Source organism: Antechinus flavipes, chromosome 6, assembly GCF_016432865.1.
Source record: "Antechinus flavipes isolate AdamAnt ecotype Samford, QLD, Australia chromosome 6, AdamAnt_v2, whole genome shotgun sequence".
NCBI classification, from domain to species: domain Eukaryota; kingdom Metazoa; phylum Chordata; class Mammalia; order Dasyuromorphia; family Dasyuridae; genus Antechinus; species Antechinus flavipes.
This window is the reverse complement of record NC_067403.1, coordinates 100,694,018-100,719,233: the sequence shown is the minus strand read 5'-3', so window position 1 is coordinate 100,719,233 and position 25,216 is coordinate 100,694,018. Positions and strand designations below refer to the sequence as shown.

Sequence of the window (25,216 nt, the reverse complement as noted above, 5' to 3'; positions counted from 1 at the left end):
ACAATTCAATAAGCCTGGCTGAGAAAATTCAAATGTAATTAATGTGATTATTGGTCCCAAATTATCAGATCATGAATCAATTTGTATAATGACTTCTCTGTCTCATTGAAATTAGATATGAAGGAGTATACTGGGCTAAATTAAGCTTCAAAACAAATTCACAGTAGTCTATCTTCCAATCCAGCATTATTTTTCTATCATCAATTCCAAATCATGACTTCTCACCACTAATGTTTCAGACTAACAACTCATCACAACATGAGAGTGATACAAGGTTGGTTCTTGAAGTCAGTTAGTTAGTTCTACTCTCCATGATTCCCTGGCCTAAGAGGAAGAATTGACTTCCTTCCTGATTCTCCCTTGGTGGTTAGTATGATACTAGAGATTCAAGTACCACTTCCTTGCTGATGATTCACAGATCTATCTATCTATCTATCATCCATCTCACTGTCCTAAACCATTTTATTCTCCAAACCTGAGTCCTAAATTTCCAATTACCTATAGAACATCTCTAATGCCTAGAGACAAAAGAATGGAAACAATTAAGATTACAAAGAATGAGCAGGATTTGGTGATTTGTCTGGGATACAGAGAGTAAGACATGGCTTAGTGTAGGAGATACAGAGCTGATCTTGGAATTAGGAAAAGCTAGGTTCAAGTACTGTCTCTGATACTAGCTACGCAGCTCTGGCCAGTCACTCAATCTCTAAATTCTTAATAATTATGGTTAAAAAGAAAAAGAAACCATTTTGATATTGAAAGACTTGTTAATTGATCTGATGATAGAGGTGACAAACTTAGAATGCAGTAAGAGGAGTCAATCTATTTATCAATACACATATACATACATGTATACATGTTTATGTATGTGGATATATTTAGATATGGATAATGCAGGATTTTATTTTGCTTTATTTGTTATGCTTAACTTTGCAGGTTTGTAATAGATTTTTCTTTTCTTGCTTTCTCAATGAAAGTAAAATAAAACTGAATTAAGAACATAAATTAATTAAAAATAAGCTGTTTTCATGCACTTTTCTTTGTTAGGCAGAAGTAGATTTTTTTTTGGTTGGTTACCATGTCTATCACTTATATAGTAGGCATGTCAAGTTACATTTCTACTTGTAAGATAGGCCTGCCTAAATGAATATTTACTTACCATATAAATAAAAGACTCAAATAAGTTCTCATAGAAATGGTAATTAAAACTTTATGTTCACCAATAAGTAAATAAAACACTGTTATCTTTATACCTAAGGATGTATTCCTTTGCCTGAGCCAATATTTACACAAAAGAGTTATGATGAAGAATACATCAAAATGTTATTCTGTAAGTTGAAAGTTCTTTGGCTTTCAAGGAAAGGTTGTATTCAAAGGGATCCAATACCAACACTTTAAATATAAAGTCACTATCACATAATATTTATCAAGTGCCTCTATCCACATAGCCAAATTCACCTGGGATAAGAACTTTGATTGATTTCAAGATTCCTCTGTTGTTACCCTCTAGTTTCTGGTTTTAAAAGATTCACTGTTTGAATTTTTTGTGTATGTGCATATCTTTTGAAAAAGTTTTAATTGGTGTGTTTTGTTTTTTACATTACAAACATTTACAGATTGCCCTATTGTAGGAACAAGGAAAAGAAATAGGCAAAACAAATAGTACAGTGACCTCATTTGAAAGTACAAGTAACATTCCACAATTGTAACATCCTTCTATCGGTTCAAAAACAATTAACTAATGAAAATTATTTTTTTCTCCTTCCTATCATCTACCCACTAAAAAAGTGAAAAGAAAAACATATCCCTAGTAGCAAACATGCATAATTAAGCTAAGCAAGTTTTCTCACACACAATGAACTGTATATGAACACAATATATATATTTCTTCTGTACCCTAAATCTATCACTTCTCTGTTAGAAGGTAGATAGTATATTTTACTCTTGTTATTTTGGAATCACAGAGTCATTGTAATGGTTATAGATTTTAGAGCTTCCAGAGTTGTTTGTCTTTATAATATTGTTATGATTGCATAAATTGGTATTCTAGTTCTGCTCATTTCATTCAATGATTTAAAAAAATCTTCAAAAGTTTTTACTTTTATAATATTGGTGTTAAAGAATACATTATTCTACTGGTCCTGTTCATTTCACTCTGTATCAGTTCATCTAAATGTTTCCATGTCTCTTTAAAATAAGCAATTTCTTTGTTTCTTATACCATCATTATCATCCTAAGGTCTATATGGCTTCCAAAGATTTCTTGTGTCTACGTATATTATTTTATAACCATATATATCTTTTCATGGGGGATACTAAAATTTTTGTTTCCATTTTTAATAAAATTTACCAATGACTAATAAACATAAATGTTTCAATTTCACTAATAATTTCTGGCTCTTAAATTATGGCTCTGTAATCCAGAAAAACAACAACAACAAATTATACATGAAATAGTGAAACTATTATTTACCATTTTAAATAAAAGTGTGTATTGATTTTAACAAAGTAGTAACAAAACCGTCTTGATAGTTTCCTTGTCCCCTTTTCTTTTTTTCTTGGACTTGTTGCTTTTAAATACCATTGAATCTATTTTAAATACCATTTTCCCTTGACCTATAGGTCCCCAGTGCACTGCTGTTAATTACTTCATACATTAGCTAAAACTAAGGACAGTCTTTAATAGGAGATAGTTAAAAGTAGAACAATCTCTTTGTAATTAAACATCTCTGTGGTGTAACAGAAAAGGCGCTGAACTTAGTGTTATTGGAGAATGGGTTCCCATACATCTTTGTTATTTATTGCCTCTATGAACCTTTGGGGAAGTTGTTTTTTCTCTGTGGATCTCAATTTTTTCATCTGTAAATGAGGCTGGGTAGATAATTTTTAAGATTCCTTCCACCTCTAACTGCTAACAGTTGACTCTGCAAGAGGAAGGGTTAAAAACCTAAAAGTTTGTTAACTGTGATCTGAAGTTTGTTATCTGTGAAATATAAAAATATCTCACAGATAACTTTGCTTTTGTGTTTGATTGGATTTATTTGTATGGGAAGATCCAGAGGATCTGGGCGGGTTGGGGTGCTAAGGGAAGGCATAGTGCCTCAGGTCCTCATAGTTCTATGGGGTTTGTTGGACTTCAGTCCTATGAAATGCTTTGAGTAGGAATATCAATTGACAATTAGGACCTGACTGCAATTAAAAAAGACTTTCTGACTCCAAGTCAGATAGAGATTTGGGATGGAAGCATTGATCTTGATAGTAGGGAAAAATAAATTGAAAAGATAGACTAAATTTTTATGGGCTCTAATCAGTTAGCAGTAGTTCCAAAAAAGTTTAGTCCCTGGATCTGAAAGAGTTCCTTTTTCTTGGGTGTGTAAGGGTACTGCTTTCTAAAGTTGCTGACTTAGTATGTGAACTTTAAGCTAAAAGAAATATAGGAAATCCCACTTATTCTCTTCTGGGCAAGAGGTAGCATGTAAGCTAAAGGCTTCAGCTAAGGCCAAGTAGAGGGCATGAGAAAGAGGCAAGGAACCACAGAAACTTAAAATGATGTCTAGCAGGGAGTGACAGGGATGCCATACCAAGTAGGGTGTAGGGTCAGCAGAGAACAATGCCCCAGGGGAAACAGGTCAAATGAAAGCAACATGATTAAAAACAAGCCATCTCCAGCCCAACTCAAAGATGTGAATTGGACCTATACATGTATAAACTGACAACATGTGTATGTCTTACCACATAAAACTGATATGAGTCAACCTTTTCCATTTATGGTGTGAATATTTGAGTCAGAATACTCCCAGGTTTGTGGAACAATGTTTTATTGCTATTTTTATTACGATTTTATTTGTTAAATGCCTTTGTTCTGAGCTAATTCTGTCCTCTGGCTATCAAGTAAAAGGAAATATATTGGTGGGGGCTTGTGCACTATGGTTTTTACTTCCTTTTTTTTTTTTTTTTTTTTTTTTTTTTTTGAGTATACCAGACTCACAGAGTATCTTAAATATTTGATGCCTTTTCTGGGGTTCCATGTATAAAGAAGAGTTCTAAGTTGCTATATTTACAATGGCGAATGTTCCATATTTTAAAAAAACATTCAAAGATAAATAATTTTTTGAGTAAAGAGTCAGAATGCTTTTTATTCAAAAATGTCCTTATGAACATCATAGAATCTTCTCCAAGGAGACTGATAACAGAAAATTGTTTTGTAACCTTTGGTAAGTTTCCCCAATGGATTCAAATATCTTCCTATTTTGTCTATTCTTTGATTTTAAAAGAAAATCACTAGATCCTACCAAAAGACCTCAGGAAACCATTAGGAATTTAAATGTTAAAACTGGAGGCACTGACAAAACCCTGAACTCTGAGCAAGGAAGTGTGGGAGAAGGAGGATGGAAGAAAAAATTCCTTTTACCAAGTACTAATACTTTCAAGTTATATGCACCCAGATACAGAGAATAAACTCTAAATGGGATTTTGAGGAACCATCCAACATAAACAGGATAGGGAGGGAGTAACACAGAAGCTTTCAGCCCTTCATCAGAAATTCTGGCAATGGATGGGAGTGTTAACATGTCCAGTACACACACCTTGAACTGATAGTTTGATTGTATCACTGCCAACTGACAATGTGGGGATATCCAGGAGATTTGGACCATCTGAAGAAAAAAAAGACTGTCTCATCTTTCCCATGCTGATCAAGGGAAATGGAAAAGAAATGAGGGAAGTATTTGAAAGGGTCCCCAAAGTGAACAACTTACATCAGCTTTTCCAAAGTATGCACATCCTCAGGGGCTATAGGCTAATTACCAGTGTCCATTCAGTTTCTGAAGGAAAGGATGTGAATAATGAAGGTATTGTAAAGTGGGAAGTTCAGAGTTAGGGGCTGGGGCCAACCAAAAGATTCAGGAAGATTGAACTTGGGCAAGATATATCACTTTTCTGGGCCGCAGTATTTCCATCTGTAAAATTAGGGGCTTGGATTAGATGGCTTCTAATGTCCTTTTCAGTTGCAAGTCTATGATCTTATACATATTCACTATTTTGGTGACTTTGGACAAGTCACTTAAACTCTATATGACTCAATTTCTTTAACAGCAAAATGGGAACAATAGTATCAGCCTTGCAGAATCTGTGTAAAGATAATATTTGTAAAATACTTAGCTCAGTGCCTGGCACATGGTAGCTTTATAATAAATGTTTGTTTTCTCTTTCTTCCCTCCTTTCCTTCCTCCCTCCCTCCTTTCTAATTTCCTTTTCTCCCTTTTTATTTTTCTTCTTTCCTTCTCTCCATTCCTACCTTCCTTCCTTCTTTCTCTCTCCTTCCCTCGCTCCTTCCTTCTCTCATTCCTTCCTTCCCTCCATCCTTTCTGTTTTCGTCCCTCCCTCCTTCCCTTTTTTCCTTCCTCCCTCCCTCCTTCCCTTTTTCCCTTCCTCCCTCCCTCCCTCTCTCTTCCTTCCTTCCTCCCTCCCTTTCTCTTCTTTCCTTCCTCCCTCCCTCCCTCTTCCTTCTTTCCTCTTTCTTTCTTTCTTTCTCTTTCTCTCTCTCTATTTTTCTTTGTTGTTTGTTGTTTCTTTCTCTCTCTTTCTTTCTTTCTCTCTTTCTTTTCTTTCTTTCTCTCTTTTCCTTCCTTTCTTCCTTCTTTTCCTTTCTTCCTTCCTTCCTTCCTTTCTTCCTTCCTCCTTCCTTCCTTCCTTCCTTCCTTCCTTCCTTCCTTCCTTCCTTCCTTCCTTCCTTCCTTCCTTCCTTCCTTCCTTCTTTTCCTTCCATTTTCAGTACTGTAGATGAAGGATATTTCAAGTGTGGCAAGTAAAGTATAATTTTGGTAAATTATTGGCAAATAATATCTCTTCTTCAAAACATATATGTATACACAATTATAACCAGATTATGTGATCCATTAGTAATAGTGGTTTTGGGGGGCTAAAAAGAGAGAAAAAAGAAATGGAAGAATAGTGTGATCCTGAACTTCAAAGGGAATATTTGTGGAGCCAATTTAAATTCATTCAAAGCATTTGAGAGCACCTTCTTCCACTTTTCTTTTCTTTTTCATTTCATAGCATAGTAAAAACTGACATACAGGGTGGCCTATACTTCTAAAAGAGGTAGTCAGAAAAGCCTGGATTCATCTTCTGCCTCAGATTTTGACTATGGGCAAATCACATCCTGTCTCTAAATCCTAGTTTCCTCATGTGTAAAATGGGGATAATAAAATTTGTAATATCTAGATCCCAGAGTTGTTGTGAGATTCAAGGAAAGAATTTATGGAAGATGCTTGGCCTTAGAAGCTATATAAATGAGTTATTCAATTCCATTCAGCAAATTATTAAGTGCCTGCTATATGCCTGGTACTCTATGAAGAGCATGGGGTACAAAGACAAAAGCCCAAGCAGTGAGTCCTATTAAGGAACTTATTTTCTGTGTAATTTAAATTTCTCCTTTGTTATTAGGACTTACTTATTTCTCTGAGGTAGTGTGATTTCCTGCAACCAACTGGTTATTAAATTAAATATAGATCCCAGCCCTCTTTCCACTGTGATTTTTTTTCACTCATTTTAAAATTTCATGGATTGATCAGACAGCTATCTAAAGCACTAAGAGGGTAAGTCACTTGCTCAGGGTCATAAACTAATATATGTCAGATAAAGGTGGGAGTTAGAAAGCGGGCCTCTATTTCAGACTTTAGGACACCTCTATGTCCACTAGTATACAGTGCCTCTCCTAACAACATTCTATTAAGAATCAGAAAGAAAACACTTATTACCTGATTACAAGCTTTCTTGCATCGACAGAGATAGAGCTTAAAGCTGTGATGAAGGCCTTTTTGACATGGTAGGTCACATTAGGAAAGGCAGGTGATGCAGCAGACCTAGGACCATCCTTGGAATAAGGAAGCCCCAGGTTCACATTCTGTCTCTCATATAGGCACCCAGTCATTTGACCTCACAGGGTTCTAAGAAATTTCCCAAGTTACTTAAGAGTTACCATCTGTACTTCCATATCAAGAATCTCCCACATGGATGAAATCATCAATCTGTCTCCATTTAAAGCTTGAATTTCACTTTTAAAATCCTGTCACCAGCCTTCTTTCCTCCTCCTCTTCCTTCCCCCCGAGTCTGTTCCCTTAATGTCAAAAGTTGTATATTTATGTGGTGGAATTCTTCCTTTGTCCGGTTTTTAAAGTGCAAACACAAATGGAAATAAACATGAGTCCCTCTAACACTTTCGTGTAAATGACTTTATCAGAAGATTCCTTGCTGACAATCTGAGTGAAAACACCCTGCAGAGGGAGTTGAAGAAGGACACTGAAAGGGAAAGTGGGGGAGGTTCTTAAGAGAGACTTTACCTCCCTTGAAGGGCCAGCCTTTCATTCTGAAGTTCAGGAAGAATGGGAACATTTTTCTCCTTTAGTTGGGAAGAGAGGAAATGAAAAGAAGGGAAAGTAGAAGAGGGATTATGCTCATACCTCTCTTAGCTGTTGATTTAAACGTGTGGACATGTGTGCATTTCAGGACAAGTCTCATAGACTCCAGGGCATGCCCTACGTAGGCTTTTTTCCCTTTTATGGTGTTGTATACGTTATTGGCAGTCAAGAGATGAATAAGCATTTTTTAATCTGCAATCAGTCATGTTCCTGGGAGTACAAGGACTTAACTCCACACTGCTTTTTCTTTATTTCCTGACTTCCCTTTTATCCCATTTCTGAACTGTCTACCACCTACTCATCCAAGAAAAGAAGAAATGAAACAAATAAACAACCTCTCCCCCCCAACCTTTCTATTTTGTAATTTGCTAAGGCATATAGTTATCTGGTGATTTAGTCTACTTTAGGATTACTATCATGGGGTGTGTGTGTGTGTGTATGTGTATCGGGGGAAATAGAGATGCAATTCACTCTTTCATCTTCAGATGTCATAACCTGTTTCTTCTTTAATATACTATATTTTTTTCACATTGCAAACTCCTTGAAAAATAAGACCTCTATTTTGTGCATTCTTCATTTTGCCTACATTATTTGATGTTCTCTTGCTGCCTTACTCTTGGAGTTCCTGTTTGCATTTTTGTTCTCCAAAGCTATCATTCAGTGGAAGAAAAAAGTCAAATGGATTTTCTTGTTTACTGCTACATCAATCCCTTCATTACTTATTATTTTATATCTACCTCTTATACACAGACACTTTTATACTTTCAGTAAATCTCATGAATATATGCATTTCATACATCCATTAGGATGCCTAATTCTTGTTCATGTTCTTACATAGATCCTCACAGAGCACTCATTCAATACTTAGAGGTCATTTCTAGGACTTTTTACATTTTGAAGGTAGCAATAGAATGCGAGAGTTGTCTATCTATTAGACAACTCTCGCATTCTATTGCTACCCTCAAAATGTTTTCCCTACATGACTGATACACCTCATTTCCTAATCATACATTTCCTCATAATTTAGGCCATTACTGGAAAGATGCTAGAACTTGTTTGTACCCACAATGCCTCTCTCCATTGCCCTTTGATTCAACCTCAATTTCTTAATTCCTTGGAGTTGAGAGTATTCCAAGACTTGCAATAAAAGAGCACTATTGGAAGAACATTTTTGTTGAAAAGATGGGTCTTTGCACCAGGAGTAGCTTGAGATCACTAAAAATTCTGTGTAATTTCCCCAAATGCAATCCTCCTGTTCCATTATGGGACTAATTCACTGTCCATCTGTAATGCTTGACCTCCGAATATGGAAGATTAGTTAGTATATGATCAGTTACAATGCTTTATTAATTTAGATTATAATATGAAAAAGTTACATTTAGGCAAAAGAAAGGCAAATAGTAACCAAAGGTATATAGAGTTGGACTGTTGACAGGGGCTAACATAAATAATGCTGATATATATGTACAAAATCTTGAGTGCTGCATGTAACTCTCACCTGTTAACTTTGTCCTGTTGGAGGTGGACAGTATTCCAGAAATCCCAGGTTAGAGTCACTAGCTAGTTTTTGTATAATGGCTAAAATTTCATCACTTTAATCTACACCTAAAGAGATGAGGTCAAGTGAAAAGACACCAAATGATCAAATAACAGAAACTGACTTTTTCCCTGAAAGTTTGCTAGGAAACTCATCATCATATATTCATGTAACATGTATGATACACACAGCTGCATGTCTGCAATTTTGCCCAATCCATTGAATCCACATAAATGTTAGTTAAGAATGAGTCAGGAATATGATTTAAGAAGAAGATTTAAGAATATATGATTCTTCCTTGTTTAATTTCTCTTTATTTTTTAATTTCTTTACATCTTTATTAGTGTTTAAAAAGACATTTATTAAGTACCAATTATGTGCCAGGAACTGAACTGAGTGCTTTTTCAAAAAACTATTTCATAATTCAGAGAGAGCTATTAGGGAAGGCTGGAGTTTAAGCCTCAACCTTCACTCATGCAGGCTATGTGATTCAATTTCTCAATTCCACTAGCAGATAAGACTCTTAAGTTGTAGAAAATATGTTGACCTCTATACTAGGAGCTTCTTATAATTAGATCATAGATCTATTTTAAAAATTTGCTTTAAGAAAAAATGAAAAAAAATCTTTAATGAGCTTTTTTTTTTTTTTTTTTTTCAGATGAATGACCATTTTCAGGAATAAAACTGAATGCCAGTTTTCTTGGTTAATTATTTCAATTCTTCCTGTATTTTTTAGGAAAAAGTTTTCTAACCCATGTATCTCATTCTTCATTGCTTTCTATTAGTGTGATTGTCAGAGGGGAAGATGATTAAGATGGCAGTGTTCTGTAAGGTGAGGTACTGATCTTACTGAGAAAAAGAGAAAACAGCAAGAGTATTATTAAGGAAAGAAAGTTTAGAGCAAGTTCTTCTTTCATACTTCAGAACAAAAGCAAAAAATCTAAAACAGTAAAAATTCAGTTCCGTAATTTTTTCCTCATGCATCCTTCAAATAGCAAATTTTATTATGTAAACAGTTGAATTAGCAATTAATCACTGACAGTTATTACTAACCATACAAATGTTGTTGATATGTCTATTTTGTACTTATATTTAGGAATGTTTCTCCTACCAAAAGACAAAATTTTTTAAAACATGGAATCTTTCTCAAGGATGTTGTTACTAGCTCTGACAAAATGTCTAAGAGATATTAAACCCAAAATCATCATAGCTAAAAACACCCTGTAATTCTTTTGAATGATATTAAAAAATGAAAATGAAGTAGTGACAGATGTTCACTCTATGAAGGAATGAGAATTTGACAGAAAATACTGAACATTGAAGCACATTTCATAGGAGTCATTTCTCTGCTGCTTGGACTTTATGTAGTTAATGGCACCATTTGGAAATTCAATGTGGTCTGTAGTGATGAAGTTTTTCTCTTTCTGAATTTTCATATAAAAATCATTAATAGCTACTTTGGAAATTGAAGTCTCATTTTTCTATACCTGAGTGCATGTTTAAAATCTAGGTCATAAGCAACTTATGATGTCATTCCAGAAACTTGTGTCTAAACTACTCATCCTCCTCTCTTAATAACCACAAAATTGTTTTGTCTGCTTTTCATAGACATAGCAAATAAAATAAAATAAAATAAAACACTCAGAAGAAAGAAATCACATCCACATGAACATCTCCACAATCAGAACTCAAAGCCAAGGCATTTTTGAACTTTGAAGATAAGAGGGACAGTTAATGCCTGTTAACAACTTCCAATGTTTGTGCTCCTGTGATTTATACTCAATTTAAAATAACCACTAAGAAGACATATTTCACTTAATCGAAAGGCAAGGTTGACTCATTAAAATGCATTAGCCTTTCTCTTTATGCCAGGTCAGATCTTTACTCAGAAAATAATGTAAAATATGTATTTGAAACATAATCATGAAAGAAGCTTCATTCTGGGGTCAGCCCTACTGTGTGCAAAATCTCTTACTGTAGTAAAGCAGAAAGTATATCAGTACTGGAGTTAGAAACCTGTGACCAATTCCTTTCTCTGATATTTTACTTGTATGAATTAAGCAAATCATTTTACCCACTTGGGCCTAAGTGACTTTATTGGTAAAATGCAGAGGCTGGACTAGCTCTCATTTGATGCCCTTCCCAGGTCTAGGTCCAGGATTAATGAGAAATCCTTCAATAGAAATAATATTCTCTTAGTCTCTTTACCTAAGGTTATTTTGAATGTTCAACACTGAAAACTGTTTATAGGAATATACAAAATCATTCATGGTTCTCCAAATTTTGACTAACACAACCCAACCCTTGGCAAGTCTCTACTGTATAACACTATGCTCAGTAGCTCTTTAATCAAAATTTCCATTGAAGATAAATATGCATTAATAAGAGGATGGATAACTTTTGGAAACAGCATGTCTTTGAATTTGCCCACAACTTATTTTATTTTAAAATGAAATTTTATTAGTAGCCTTTTGTTTTTACATTATAGCCATTTCTGGATAAATCCATCCTAATTTGAACTCTCTTTTGTAAAAGAAAAAAAAATTAGTAAAAGCAAGCAATTGCAGTAATCTCTTTTTTTTTTTTGGTCGTATATACAATTGTCTGACTAGCAGTCCCCAATTTCTCTACTGAGAAGAAACTGTTATATTTCCATATATTTTTCTCTGGGACCATTGTTGGTTTTTCAATTACTTCAGTCTCCTTTCATTGATCTTTTCCTTTAGATTATTGTAATCATTGTGTATGCTACCCTTCTGGATCTATACATTTTATTTTGTAACTGTGTATCTATTTATTAATAAAAGGATTATTGGTTTGCATACAATTTGATCAGTTTGCTGCATCACTCTCTCATGGCACACCTTGATGACTTAACCTCTGAGATCTCTTGTATTCCTAAGAAATAATGAGTACTGAATCAAGTGATAGGCTGCGGGATGGATTATCAAGGGGAAAAAAATGAAAACCAAACCAAACAAATAAAACCAACCAAAAGAGTCTAACTTCCCAAATTTCATGGGCTGAAGGTCTGGGAGCTTTCAATAGATTACTGTCATGAAAATGTGAGCTCATTCAATATATACACATACTGAAGGAATCTTATTCTTTCCACTGACCCACATCCGATTAACAATTTGAGGTTGCTATGCTATGATGGAAGATTTACTGTGACCTTGTTCCTTCATTTATTTCTCCTTTTCTCTGGCCCTAGAATGGCTTCATTTGTAACAGCTTTCAGTCGAGTAGTGCCAATGGAAACAGCTCATACAAAGTTTATCATCCTAAAAAAATAACGGAAATTAAAAGCAAAGGTGGCATTTGGGGAAAGACTTATTTTAAGGAATTCCTAAGCTAGAGCCATTCACTTGTGAAGGAGCTAAATATACTCTTTGTAAAATGTTAAGCACAGTGTCTAATATATAGTAGGTGCTGAAAAAAAATGCTTGCTTGTTCTCTTCCTTTATTCATCAGGAAAAAATATACTAACAGAATTGGACCCGTGGCTGCTGTAAGGTTGTTGGCATCCTGGGCAGATGCCCAGGTGGAAAGGGCACTGACTCTGGAGTCAGAGGACCTAGGATCAATCCTCTGACATTGACTCCCCATGTGACCCTGGGGAAGTCAGTTAACTGAGACAGAGACTCAGTTTCCCCGTCTGAAAAATGAATGAGAGAATTGAACTAGATGGCCCTTCAAATCACTTCCATTTTTAAATTTATGATTTATGATCAAAGTGAGTATTTATCTCCCTAAGACTTAGCATTTTTTGAAAGGCTAGATCATAGATAGAAGTAGATAGAGAACATATGACAGTAATGGGAGAAAGCCCGAGTTCAAAGGGACATACAGCATAGGCAAATGACAACCACAAGATATTCAAACTTAGAAAAACCAGCCCAAATGTTTACAGACTATTTGTGCCCGACATGTGGTAGAGCATTTCAAGCTCATCTTGGTCTGATCAGCCAGCTGAACACACTGTAACTTGACCCTAACATAGTGTTGTCATCTTGGTCCTCTTTGAGAACAAAAGATAATAATTAACCAGCCAGTGTCTCCAGGAAACACTCTAAAACTCTAAGTTGCAGAAAAGATACTGAACTGTTTGGGTAGAGAAAATTCTTTAAACAGATCTGCCTGCAAAGATGAAGTCACATGTCCCATCCAAAAAAGATAAGAGAAGACATATTGTTAAGATATATAACCTGTTAAGATATAGAACCCTTTAAATATATCACGCCTTGGGCTACTGCCAGGTTTGCCAGGACCTTGGCCAGCCCCTATATTCCTGTCCAAGATCCAGGGCCAGCTATATTTCTAAGTTCTCCTTTCATTCTTCAACTGATACTCATATTCAGGACATAAATATCTAAATTCAATGATTAAATTCCCTTCTGCCCCCTATTCTCTGGTAGGATATTTAGGTCTCCTTCTAGTTGTTTAATTCCAGAGAATTTATAATTCTAAAAACATGAGAAATCATTTTTGCTCCATGGATCACACTCTTGCCTACAAGAAAACAATACCAGGCTCCACCTATAGCCTATCCTGCACCCTAGCACGCATAGCTAACTGACTGTGCAGAAGGAATGATCACACCTTCTGGTCTTTTCAGGCAAAATGACAGAGCAATCCCCTACAGTTTTACGCCTCGCATCCTTTTGTTTGAATTGTCCTGGACCTTCTACCCCTCGGCAGATGGGGGAAAGCTGTGGAAAGATTCACTGGCTCAAGGACCAGGGAAGGGACTGTTCTGGCCAAGTGCTTCATTCACCAGATAATTGCTTCCAGGCAGTTTTCGTTTTGACCAGGTAGAGAATTTAGAAATGAGGAAGATTTTTATAAAACCATGCAGAAAACACTCACAGTTTTGGTTTGGCGAGCAGCGGAGGTGGCTCCTTTGTGGGTGAAAGCAGGACAGCTGGCTTTGGGGCAGATTTATTACTGTTCGCTTTGCCATTAATCAGTCCATTTACTCCGTGGCTCATATGGATGCCATTGGTTTCCCTCCTGGCAGAGTTGAGTTGCAGTTGAAGGCCTCCCATGCCTGGTGCAAGCTCAGGGTGGGTCACTGGCTGGCTCTCTGGAGGTTTCTCTGGAGTCATCTCAAAGGAACTGATCTCTAGAGGTGGAGGGGGAGGAGGATCATGTTGGAAATCATCACTGTTGGATTGTCTTATGGAGTCATGGTCACAGTTTTCCATGTTGGCTAAGGGAAGGAAGGAGGGAAGAAAAAAAGAAGAAAGGGGAAAAAAAAATAAGACGCCACAACTCTAATGAGTTATTTTCACACTATACAAAATCTTTTTACAAATACTGTATGCTGTTAATCCATCAAAGGGCAAGTGACTACAGTGCTCCTGTGTGATGTCTGGACAATGCCAGCTGGATATTTCTGCCAGAGGACTTTGCTAACTTCCACATTTGCTTCAAACAGCAATTGACCACTGGATTAAAGATTATGTCTTTGTAAGGGGAAACCAGCTACTGCTTATTTAGCAGCAATAAAAGATTCAGATTTCTCACAAAGGCTGAAAACAGAAGTTGATCTGTGTTGAATACACTAATAAATCAACTAATAAACATTTATTTAGTACCTACTATATGGAGGCACTATGCTAAGTGCTAGGAATAGATAAAAAGGCAGAAGGCAGTCCCTGCCCTCAAAAAGCTTTCAATCTAGTGGTGGAGACAACAAACAAATCATCCAAATAAGCTATATATTGGGTAAAGAAGAAATAAATAAGAGAGGGAAGACACTAGAGTTAAAGGAGTCATGAAAGGCTTCTCATAAAAGATAGCATTTTAATTGGGATATAAAGAAAACCAGAGAAACCAGTAAGCAGAGTGGAGGGGGAGAGCATTCTAGATATTCTGGATATTCTCTGGCATTCTCAGCCAGAGAAAAGCCCTAGAGCATAGAGAGAAAATGTCTTGTTCAAAGAATAGTCACTGGAAAGAAGAGAATTTAGTGAGGAGTAAGATGGGAGAAAATTGGAAAAGGGAGGGTAGAGGAGGGCTGGGTTATTAAGGGGTTTGAGAGGCAAACAGAGGATTTTATATTTGATCCTGGAGGCAATAGGGAGCCATTGGAGTTTATTGAGCAAGGTAAATGACACGGTCAAACCTAGACTTTAGGAAAACCATTTTAGTGGCCAAATAGAGGATGATTCAGGTTGTAGAGTGACTAGAAGCTGGCAGATAGGTGCTGAAGCAGACAGAATGTCAGACCAGGAGTCAGCAAGACCTGAATTCAAATCCAGCCTCAGGTATTTAATGACTGTGTAATCCTGGGCAAGTCACTTAACTTGTTTGCCTCAGGTTCCTTACAGGTAAAATGGCCATAATAATAGCATCTCCCTTGACAGGGTTGTTGTGAGACATAATAGTCGTAAAGCATTTAGCATGGTGCCATATAAAGCAAGCAAGCAAGATTCACCAGCAGGCTACTGCAGTAGTATAGTATGAGGGTCTGCACTATAGTGCATCCCTCCATACATCTGATTAAACAAACTCAATGTTCCTTATGGACAAGGGCTCCTCAAGTACTTCTAGAAGAGTACGGGGAAGAGAGGAAGGATGTAGGATGGAAATCATCACTGTTGGACTGTCTTATAGAGTCATGATCATAGTTTTCCATGTTGGCTAAGGGAAGGAAGGAGGGAAGAAAAAAAGAAGAAAGGGGAAAAAAAAAGCAAGCAAGCAAGATTCACCAGCAGGCTACTGCAATAGTATAGGATGAGGGTCTGCCCTATAGTGCACCCCTCCATACATCTGATTAAACAAACTCAATGTTTCTTCCCATTCTACAAATGGAAAAGATGAAAAATTCAGTTAAAGGACCTGCTTGAGATCTTAGATCTCAAAGCCAACCTAGTCCATGTAACTGGAACATTTATGTTTGGCTATGGTGTTCTATAAAACACTGATTGATAGTGGTGGTATATAGGAGGGTCACCTCAGATCAAGGCCAGGGAAAGGCCACAGAGCTCACGATAATTCTGTATTCCATTATATTCACAGGGCCCTAAGGCAGAGACTCTGGGATTTTGCCCAAGGCTGCCCACATCTGTGAAGGCGAAAGGAGGATGGAATTCCTTCCCTTGATGCTCTTCCAGCTTGTCTCTCCCTTACTTCACGGTCAGCTGTGATCGCCCCGCCTCTTCTGCCAGACTCTGGGATCTCCCAAAGGTCTGGTCATTGTCACACCCAGTCCCACGACCGTTCAACGTGGTCAGACTGTGCTCTTTAACTCTCGTTGTCCTGTCTCTGCTTCCACCGGCCCCTGAATTTTCCTCCAGGCTCTGGAATTCCTAGCTATAGCTTTAATGTCCCCTATTTCTCTGACCCCTGGGCTTCGGATTAGTCATCCAGGTACCACTGCCGGGACAAGCCTATCTGGTGGCCAGTGTGTACGTGGAAGAACCTTACATTCAGGCTTCCTGGTCAGCTCCAGTCCTTAATCAGGCTTTCCCCTGCATTGGAGAATGACTCATTCACATGAGCTCTCCTCAGGCGGAGCTGGACCTTGTTTTTCTGCTGGTAACTGGGAGAATTCACGGGAGTCCACAATCACCACTCCCCTATCTCTCTGCTCCTTTCTATCTTGCCTCTGCTGCCACCTAGCACCAAGTCCTTACTCTCCAGGAATCGGTCCGACAAGAACGTCCGGAGTCACTCCGATTCAGCAGACAACAAATTCTCCTGTGCCACAGCGCGAAGCCCTAGGCTAGGCGGCCACTGAGAGAGACTGAGAAGTATGGAAAAGTTTGAGAAAGCCAATGGAATGAATCCTCGGGTTGAAATCAAATATCGAGGAGATCATTGCTTTCACATTAAAGGACTTATTTGTGATTTTATATATAGTAACATTTCTCTTGTCTGCTCCCATCCAGAGAGAAATCACTTATAAGAAAAGTTTTTTTTTTTAATGGGGGTGGGAGGGAGGGAGACCAATTCAGCAAAATTAGCCAACAGATTGAAAATGTTTGACATTATATTTAGTGTTCCACGTCCATAAGCTTCTCCCATCTGAAAAGACAAAGGGAACGGTACCTTTTCAGATCTCTTCTTTGGGACCAACTTCAGCTATTTGAATTGTTTTTTTTTTTGCTATCCATTTTTTTGGGGGTAATTGGGGTTAAGTGACTTACCCAGGGTCACACAGCTAGTATCAAGGCTAAATTTGAACTCAGGTCCTTCTGGGACACCAGAGCCAGTTCTCTATCCATGGCACCACTTAGCTGCCCCTACTTCCATTTTTTTTTAAATAGGAGCAATAGAACATATTACTCTCTTCACAGAATAATGGTTTCTAGTTGCTGATGACACTTAATTTCATAGATTAAAAAAAAATTCATTCACCCTTCCCATATTAACTCCCTTCTTATGTTTCCCTTTCTGGATACTTCACTCATGATCAATTACACATATGTCTGGATCTTCTGTGTGGCTGCTTCTCCATGCCCTGTATCTCAGCTTCAGCTGTTAAACATTAGAAACGTCTGATCCCTTAGTTTCTCAGATAATTTCCTGGATTACGTTTCTATAACACTGTAAAGATTTACAAAGCATCTTCCTCAGAACTAACCATAAGACAAATAGAATGAGAATTATTATCCCCATTTTGCAGGAAGGGAAACAGGAAAAACTGGAAGTCTCTGGATTCCAAGACCAATGGAATAATACTATACAAAAATGTGTGTGTGTGTGTGTGTGTGTGTGTGTGTGTGTGCATTGCACTTGCTGATATCACATGGCCTTGAAAACTCTTTCCTATTTTCATGGCTCCCCATCAAAAATAACTTTTATTTCCATTAACAAAGTTACCTATTAGGAGAAGGAAGCAAGACTTTAGCAGAGATAATATGGGAACATCAGCCAGGATGCTTAGAGAACTGTTTCCTGAAGTAGAGTAGTTGTTTTCTGAAGCAATTAGTTAGAACTCTGCATGCTTCCACAGGCAGTGATCTGACATTTTAAGGCAGAAACTCTGCCTTTCCCCATCCATCACGTACCTGAGTTGACAACTAGCTCTGCTGTGCTGGAAACAGATCCGTATTCATTTCTTGCAGAGCATGTGAAGATTCCTGCATCCTCAGGAAAGGTCTCTGCAATGACCAGGGTGCAAATCTCCTCTGGAAAAGAACAGAGATTAGGTCAGACCACAGAAGAGACATGAAGGCTCTCTGCTAAAAAACTGGGAAAGACCCCACCCTAAATTGTAAAAAATAGACAAATCAGAAAATAACTAATTACAAAAAGGATCTTTTAGCTTGAAAAAGTTTCCAGTCAAGTTCTTAAGTGATAATTTCTCCTTCTGCTTTCACTTAAATATTCCAACAATTAATCAACAAACATTAATTAAGCACTTACTGTATGCTAAGCATTGTGTCAGGCATGGAGGTTAAAAATAAAAAGAATAAATAAAGTTTATATTCTAACTAGGGGAGATGATGAGTACATATATAAGTATGTTTATGGTATCTTTAACTATCTATTAGAAAAGTCAGCAGGACCTTCTCTCCTCCACTTCACTAAACTACTTTTTACTCTTAGATATTTCCTTTTCTTCCCCCTCTGAGGACAAGATGCTACCCTTGCCAAATATAAACTTTTAACCTTTGTCTCACCTCATTTCTTGACTTATAGATCATCTCCATTCTCTTTGGACTCTTAAATTTCTCCCTTATTGGCTCCTTCCCTATGTCTACAAATATATTTAAGTTTTTCCTCCTAAAAACACCATTTTCCATTAACTTTGTCCCTGCCTCAAGCTGCCATTTCTTTTTCTTCTTCCCTTTTCCCTTTAAACTTCTAGGAATGTTTTAGATTCACTGTCTTTACTTCTTCACTGCCAGGTAAACTCATCAGCCTCTAGCAATCAATCTTGCATTCTTCCAACTCTATAGAAACAGCTCTTTCCGGGGTTACTACTGACCTGATCTAATTTCCAAATTTAATAGTCTGTCCTCAGTCCTCATCTACCTTGTCCTTGCAGCCACTTGACACTACTGACTACAACTATTTCTTATTTTTCTCCTCCTTTGGCTTCTATGATACTGTTCCATACTAGCTCTTTTTCTCCCTTCAGGGTCACCATGTTATCTTTTCCTTTAATGATTTCTCTTCCTTTGTGAAGTCTCTACCCTTAGAACTAATCTCTTTTCTCTGTTTTCTTCTTTATTAATTTTAATCACTCCCCTAGCTATTGTGATGACTTCCATGCAGATAACATTAGCTGTTATCCCAGTCCTAACCTCTTTTACTAGTTCCAAATACATTTGTCCAACTGTTATTCTTTAGCAGGATATACCACTGCAACTTCAAACATGGCTCAAACTGACCATTTCCTTAAATTTGCTCCTTTTGACTTCACTGTTTTTGTTTTTGGTTAACAGTATTACCATATACTCAATTAGCAGTATTGAAAGGTTAGCGATATTTTTGGGACTCATTTCCTTCACTCTCATATCCAATTAATTTGTTGTTGTCATCCAGCTGTTACAGTTGCACCCAAACATTTGTGACCCCATTTGGGGTCTTCTTGGCAAAGACCCTGGGGTGATTTGTCAATTCCTTCTCCAACTCATTTTACAGATGAAGAAACTAAGGCAAGTAATTGAATGACTTGCCCAGGGTCACATAGCTAGGGAAGTGTCTAAAGTCAGATTTCTTGAATTTGGAAAGTCGAGCTTATCTGACTTCAGGCTCGACACTATCTACTGTGTCACCCAACTACCAAAACTCCGCATGGCTAGTACTTCAGGACTTCAGTGAGGAGGCCAGATCTCCAAAATGTGTAAGTGGGCATCTATTTCTCCTTCTTTTGGAGTCATTTTGTATGATTTTGAACTTTTAGAAATCAGGGATTGTTTTTATAAGTCCAATTTTGGCAATATCCAATAGAACTAGACACATAATGATAATCAGATGATGAAGGGGACCAAATGTATAGGTGAGTTGAGGAGGAAAGAAAGACAAATTTCTACACATGTTAAACTATAGGTTAGGACCTTAAGTATTGTTTACTATATTTCATATTTTATATAACTAAATGAATGAATTAAACATTGCTTGCCAAGTTATATTTCTATATCTACTCCATTAGCTCAGGAGTCAGTAAAGAAACCAGTTGTACGAATGTTTATAGCTTTTGATGAAAGACTACTCTGATAATGTTGATTTTAACCTGTCAGAGAGAAAGAATTTCCATGCTTGTATCATATGAAAACTCAGATGAAAAAGAATTTATTTCACCAGGAACTGTAACTAGTCATCACCAGAGATAAGATTGGCTTGAGTTTTCCTACATTAAGTAGGAGCACTTGCAGCCCTTTCTGGATATAATGGTAGTATGTCCTGTCAGAGAAAGGACTTTGTTAAAGTAAAGAAAGATATAGAATAAACTAGACAGAAAGGCTAGAAGAAGAGGTTCTGCAGTGAGCCACATGTGCTGAGAAAGCCATAAGTTTTGCTCATCATTCAGTGACATTATCAGTGGAGCCATTTTCAAAAATCTTCAGAGAAAAGTATACACTTTGGAAATATCTGTTGAATTGTATTCTATCAGTCAATGTGCTCACATCTCCTCTATCTTAAAAGTATCACAGTTTAATCAAGATTCCATTGCCCCCATTTCTCTTCTAAGCTATTATCAATCATTTTTCTCTTCTCTTTATTGGTAAATTCCTAGGAAGACTAATTTCTATTACCTCTACTTTCTCAATACATGTACACTCTACAATGTTATCTTCTCCTCTTTTATTCTACTGAAACGGCTCATTCCAAGAATACTGATTGTCGCCTTCCCCCTCAAACTGCCAAATCTAGTTAGTTTCCTCATCTATTAAAAATGGGAATGAGAGCCATCTACCTTCCGTGGCTATTGTGAGAATTAGATGAAATAATAATTATAAAGTACTTAGTACGGTAACTGGCATTTGCTAAGCATAATATAAATGTTAGCTATCATCATCATTATTATTACTATTATTGTTATAATTTTTAATTCTCATACCTGTTGAGCTATTTGCTATAACTGACACTATTTATCATCCTCTCCTTTATAAAACTCTCTGAAACCAGATAGTCTAGATTTTCCAAATTTGATGAGATGTATGTGAAAATTAGCCAACCATATAAAGCAAATTATGATGTTTAAAAAATATTAGAGGTACTTTCTGTGTCATTTTATTAATAATACAAACATATTATTAATAAAATGGGTCAATGACAAAGATGATTCATGATGGTGGGTTCATAGTTTATACACCTTTGGAAAAGTGGATGCTCCTAAGGGTGGCAATCAATTCTAATTGGTTAACAATTAATGAAAGAGAATGGATATTACAATAAAGGATTGTAATCCTCTCTCTCTTCTCTCTCTCTCTCTCTCTCTCTCTCTCTCTCTCTCTCTCTCTCTCTTTCTCTCCCTCTCTCTCTCTCTCCTTATTCTAAGGAGGGGCTGGGGAATGTAACTTTGATCATATTGTGGGGAAATCTAGACAAAGGCTCTATATTCTCTATCCAAGCCTGAACACAATAGACTGAGAATCTCATCTTAGATTAAATTCCTCGTGAGGTTGGGTAGTATAGAAATATCTAGATTGAGGAGAATGTTAATCCTATCTGTTATTATTAATTTTGTCCCTCAAAGACTGAGCCAAATCATTGATTATAAATAAATCATTTCCCTCATCAATCCATCAACAAGTGTTCACTAAATGCCTACTGAATTTTAGACACTACTATTGCTAAGAGTACAAAACCAAAAATTAAACAGTCCTTATTCTCAAGGAACTCACAGTATAGCATACAGAAAAAGACATATAAGGTCTACGAATATAATATCATCCCTTCTCCATTTGCTGCCATTATAACTTTTCTTCACATACAGATTAATTTTGTTGAACTACTTGCTACATAGCTGAATGTTACAATACTTGTTTATTAATTCAATTCAATAACATTTACCCAAATTTCTATTATGTGCCAGACATTTGTTGAATTCTGGGGATACAAAATGAGGCTAGACAGTCCCTGCCCTCAAGAAGTCTACAATCTACTGAGAGATGCAAACAAATATATACAAAACAAATTGTGTATAGAATAGGTAGGGAATAATTAATAGAAGGAAGGCACTAGAATTAAAATGTGTTGGGAAAGGTTTCCTGTAGGAAGTGAAATCTTAGTTAAGATGTAAAAGAAGCCAGGAAGGTCCGTGGTGAGAAAGGAAGAGGGAGAATATTCCAGGGGGGATAGCCAGAGAGAATGTTTGGATTCAACAGATGGAGTGTCTTGTCCATGAACTAGCCAGAAAACTAGTGTCACTAGATCAAAAAGTACATATTGGAGAGTAAGGTATAAGAAAACTGGAAAGATAGAAGGAGGCTAGCAAATGAAGGATTTTGAATGCTAGAGTATTTTGTATTTGATCTTAGATGTAATAGGAAGCCACTAGAGTTCATTTCATATTCTTTTTCTCTTTCTCACCTCTCTCTCTCTCTTTCTCTCTCTCCTCTCTCTCTCTCTCTCTCTCTCTCTCTCTCTCTCCCCCCTCTTTCTCTCTCTTTTTCTCTCTCTCCTCTCTCTTTTTTTCTCTCTCTCCTCTCTTCTCTCTCTCTCTCTTTCTCTCTCCTCTCTCTCTCTCTCCTCTCTCTCTTTCTCTCCTCTCTCTCTCTCTTTTTCTCTCTCCTCTCTCTCTCTCTCTTTCTCTTATTCTGTGTTCTGTCTCTGTCTCTCATTCTCAAATGAAAATCAATTTAGTGGTTGAATGGAGAATGGTCTAGAGTAGGGGAAAGAACTGAGTCAGATGTCGCAGGTTATTGTGGTAATCGAAACATGAGGTCACAGTTTTGGGAGAGAGGAGCTTTAGGGGGAAAGATAAAGAGTTTGGTTTTGAATATGTTGAGTTAAGATGTCTATTAGTCATCCAGTTCATGATATCTGAAAGACAGTTGGAGATGTGAGTTGAAGGTCAGCAGAGAAACCTGGGCAGGAAAGATAGATTTGAGAGTTATCAGCACAGAGATGGTAATTAAATCCATGAAATCTGGAGTATAGAGGGAGAAGAGGAGAGGGCTTAGGACAGAACCCTGAGGGATACCTATTATTAGAAGGCATGATTTGAAGGAGAATCCAGAAAAGGAACAGTCAGATAGGTAGGATGAGAACTTGGAGAGATTGGTGATCTGAAAACTTAGAGAGATCAGTTGTGTCAAAGACTGCAGAGAAATTGATATTGAGAACTGAGAAAAGGCCATTTATTACCTTTGGCAACTAAGAAATTACTAGTACCTTTAGAGAGAGCAGTTTTGGTGGAATGATAAGGTCAGAAGCAAGAGTATAAGAAGTTCAGAGGAGAGAAAGTGGAGGTACTTACTGTACAAAAGAGAAGAGGCTAGAAGAACTTCCAGAGTGAAGAAATTCTCTCTCTCTCTCTCTCTCTCTCTCTCTCTCTCTCTCTCTCTCTCCTCTCTCTCTCTCTCCTCTCTCTCTCTCTCTCTTTTTCTCTCTCCTCTCTCTCTTTCTCTCTCCTCTCTCTCTCTCCTCTCTCTCTCTCTTTCTCTCTCCTCTCTCTCTCTCTCCTCTCTCTCTTTCTCTCCTCTCTCTCTCTCTTTTTCTCTCTCCTCTCTCTCTCTCTCTTTCTCTTATTCTGTGTTCTGTCTCTGTCTCTCATTCTCAAATGAAAATCAATTTAGTGGTTGAATGGAGAATGGTCTAGAGTAGGGGAAAGAACTGAGTCAGATGTCGCAGGTTATTGTGGTAATCGAAACATGAGGTCACAGTTTTGGGAGAGAGGAGCTTTAGGGGGAAAGATAAAGAGTTTGGTTTTGAATATGTTGAGTTAAGATGTCTATTAGTCATCCAGTTCATGATATCTGAAAGACAGTTGGAGATGTGAGTTGAAGGTCAGCAGAGAAACCTGGGCAGGAAAGATAGATTTGAGAGTTATCAGCACAGAGATGGTAATTAAATCCATGAAATCTGGAGTATAGAGGGAGAAGAGGAGAGGGCTTAGGACAGAACCCTGAGGGATACCTATTATTAGAAGGCATGATTTGAAGGAGAATCCAGAAAAGGAACAGTCAGATAGGTAGGACGAGAACTTGGAGAGGTTGGTGATCTGAAAACTTAGAGAGATCAGTTGTGTCAAAGACTGCAGAGAAATTGATATTGAGAACTGAGAAAAGGCCATTTATTACCTTTGGCAACTAAGAAATTACTAGTACCTTTAGAGAGAGCAGTTTTGGTGGAATGATAAGGTCAGAAGCAAGAGTATAAGAAGTTCAGAGGAGAGAAAGTGGAGGTACTTACTGTACAAAAGAGAAGAGGCTAGAAGAACTTCCAGAGTGAAGAAATTCTCTCTCTCTCTCTCTCTCTCTCTCTCTCTCTCTCTCTCTCTCTCTCTCTCTCTCTCTCTCTTTCCCTTTCTTCCTCTCTTTCTTTTTTCCTTTCTTCCTTCCTTCCTTTCCTTCTTTTCTGAGGCAATTGGGGTTAAGTGAAGTATTAGTAATAGGAAGTATTAAGTGTTTGAGGTCAGATTTGAACTCAGGTCTTCCTGACTTCAGGGCTGGTGCTCTATCCACTGTGCCACCTAGCTGCCCCAAATGAAGAAATTTCTGGGGCATGCTAATCAAGCTCCAGGGTAGATCCTAAAGAGGGATGAGGGTTCTATTCAGCATATTATTCTGTATATTACATTAAATATTATATTATTATCCCCTATACTTATTATCCTCTATTCTTCTCCTCCTCCAAGTAAATACCATTAGGAGACTATGGATAAAATCCACTTTGGGTGTAGAGATTTGTTATGCCATTTTAAAGACCTTGGCTTATGTACTTTAAGGATAATCTTGGCCCAGTATAATTTGCAGAAAAATAATTCCAATGGCTCACATTTATAGAAAGTCAAAAGGTTTGCAATGCATATTACACATATTGTCTCATTTGGCAAAATGAGACAATATAAAGCAAAGTGAGTAAGGACATGTCGAGTTGAATAAAGGAATGACATTATTTCATACTGTTTTTCCTCACTTGAGAATCAAAGTGTGACGAGAACAAAGGAGTTCAGATGCCTAAGTCCGTCTCAATGGAGTTTCCTTAATTCGATCACAAGGCGTTGGGAGTCTGAATATTTTGTTAAGAGGCAGCACATCTGTGTCAATTAAAACTGGATTAATTTTTCTTTTTTGAAGTCATTGCATGTCTAAAGACTTCCTGTGCTGGAAAGATCAGTCAGAAATGAG

At 37.1% G+C, this 25,216-nt stretch overlaps 1 protein-coding gene across 3 annotated transcripts in view; it reads right to left on the bottom strand.

The window, feature by feature from the left end:
• The window catches only part of PALLD (palladin, cytoskeletal associated protein), a 485,836-nt gene that overhangs the window by 220,542 nt on the left and 240,078 nt on the right, over window positions 1–25,216 (bottom strand). For all 3 annotated transcript variants that reach the window (XM_051964161.1, XM_051964163.1, XM_051964162.1), the window contains exons 9-10: window positions 17,978–18,097; window positions 13,827–14,169 (exon numbers count right to left, since the gene is read on the bottom strand). In XM_051964161.1, the coding sequence (XP_051820121.1) occupies window positions 13,827–14,169; window positions 17,978–18,097 (463 nt within the window). The remainder of the gene's footprint in view (window positions 1–13,826; window positions 14,170–17,977; window positions 18,098–25,216) is intronic.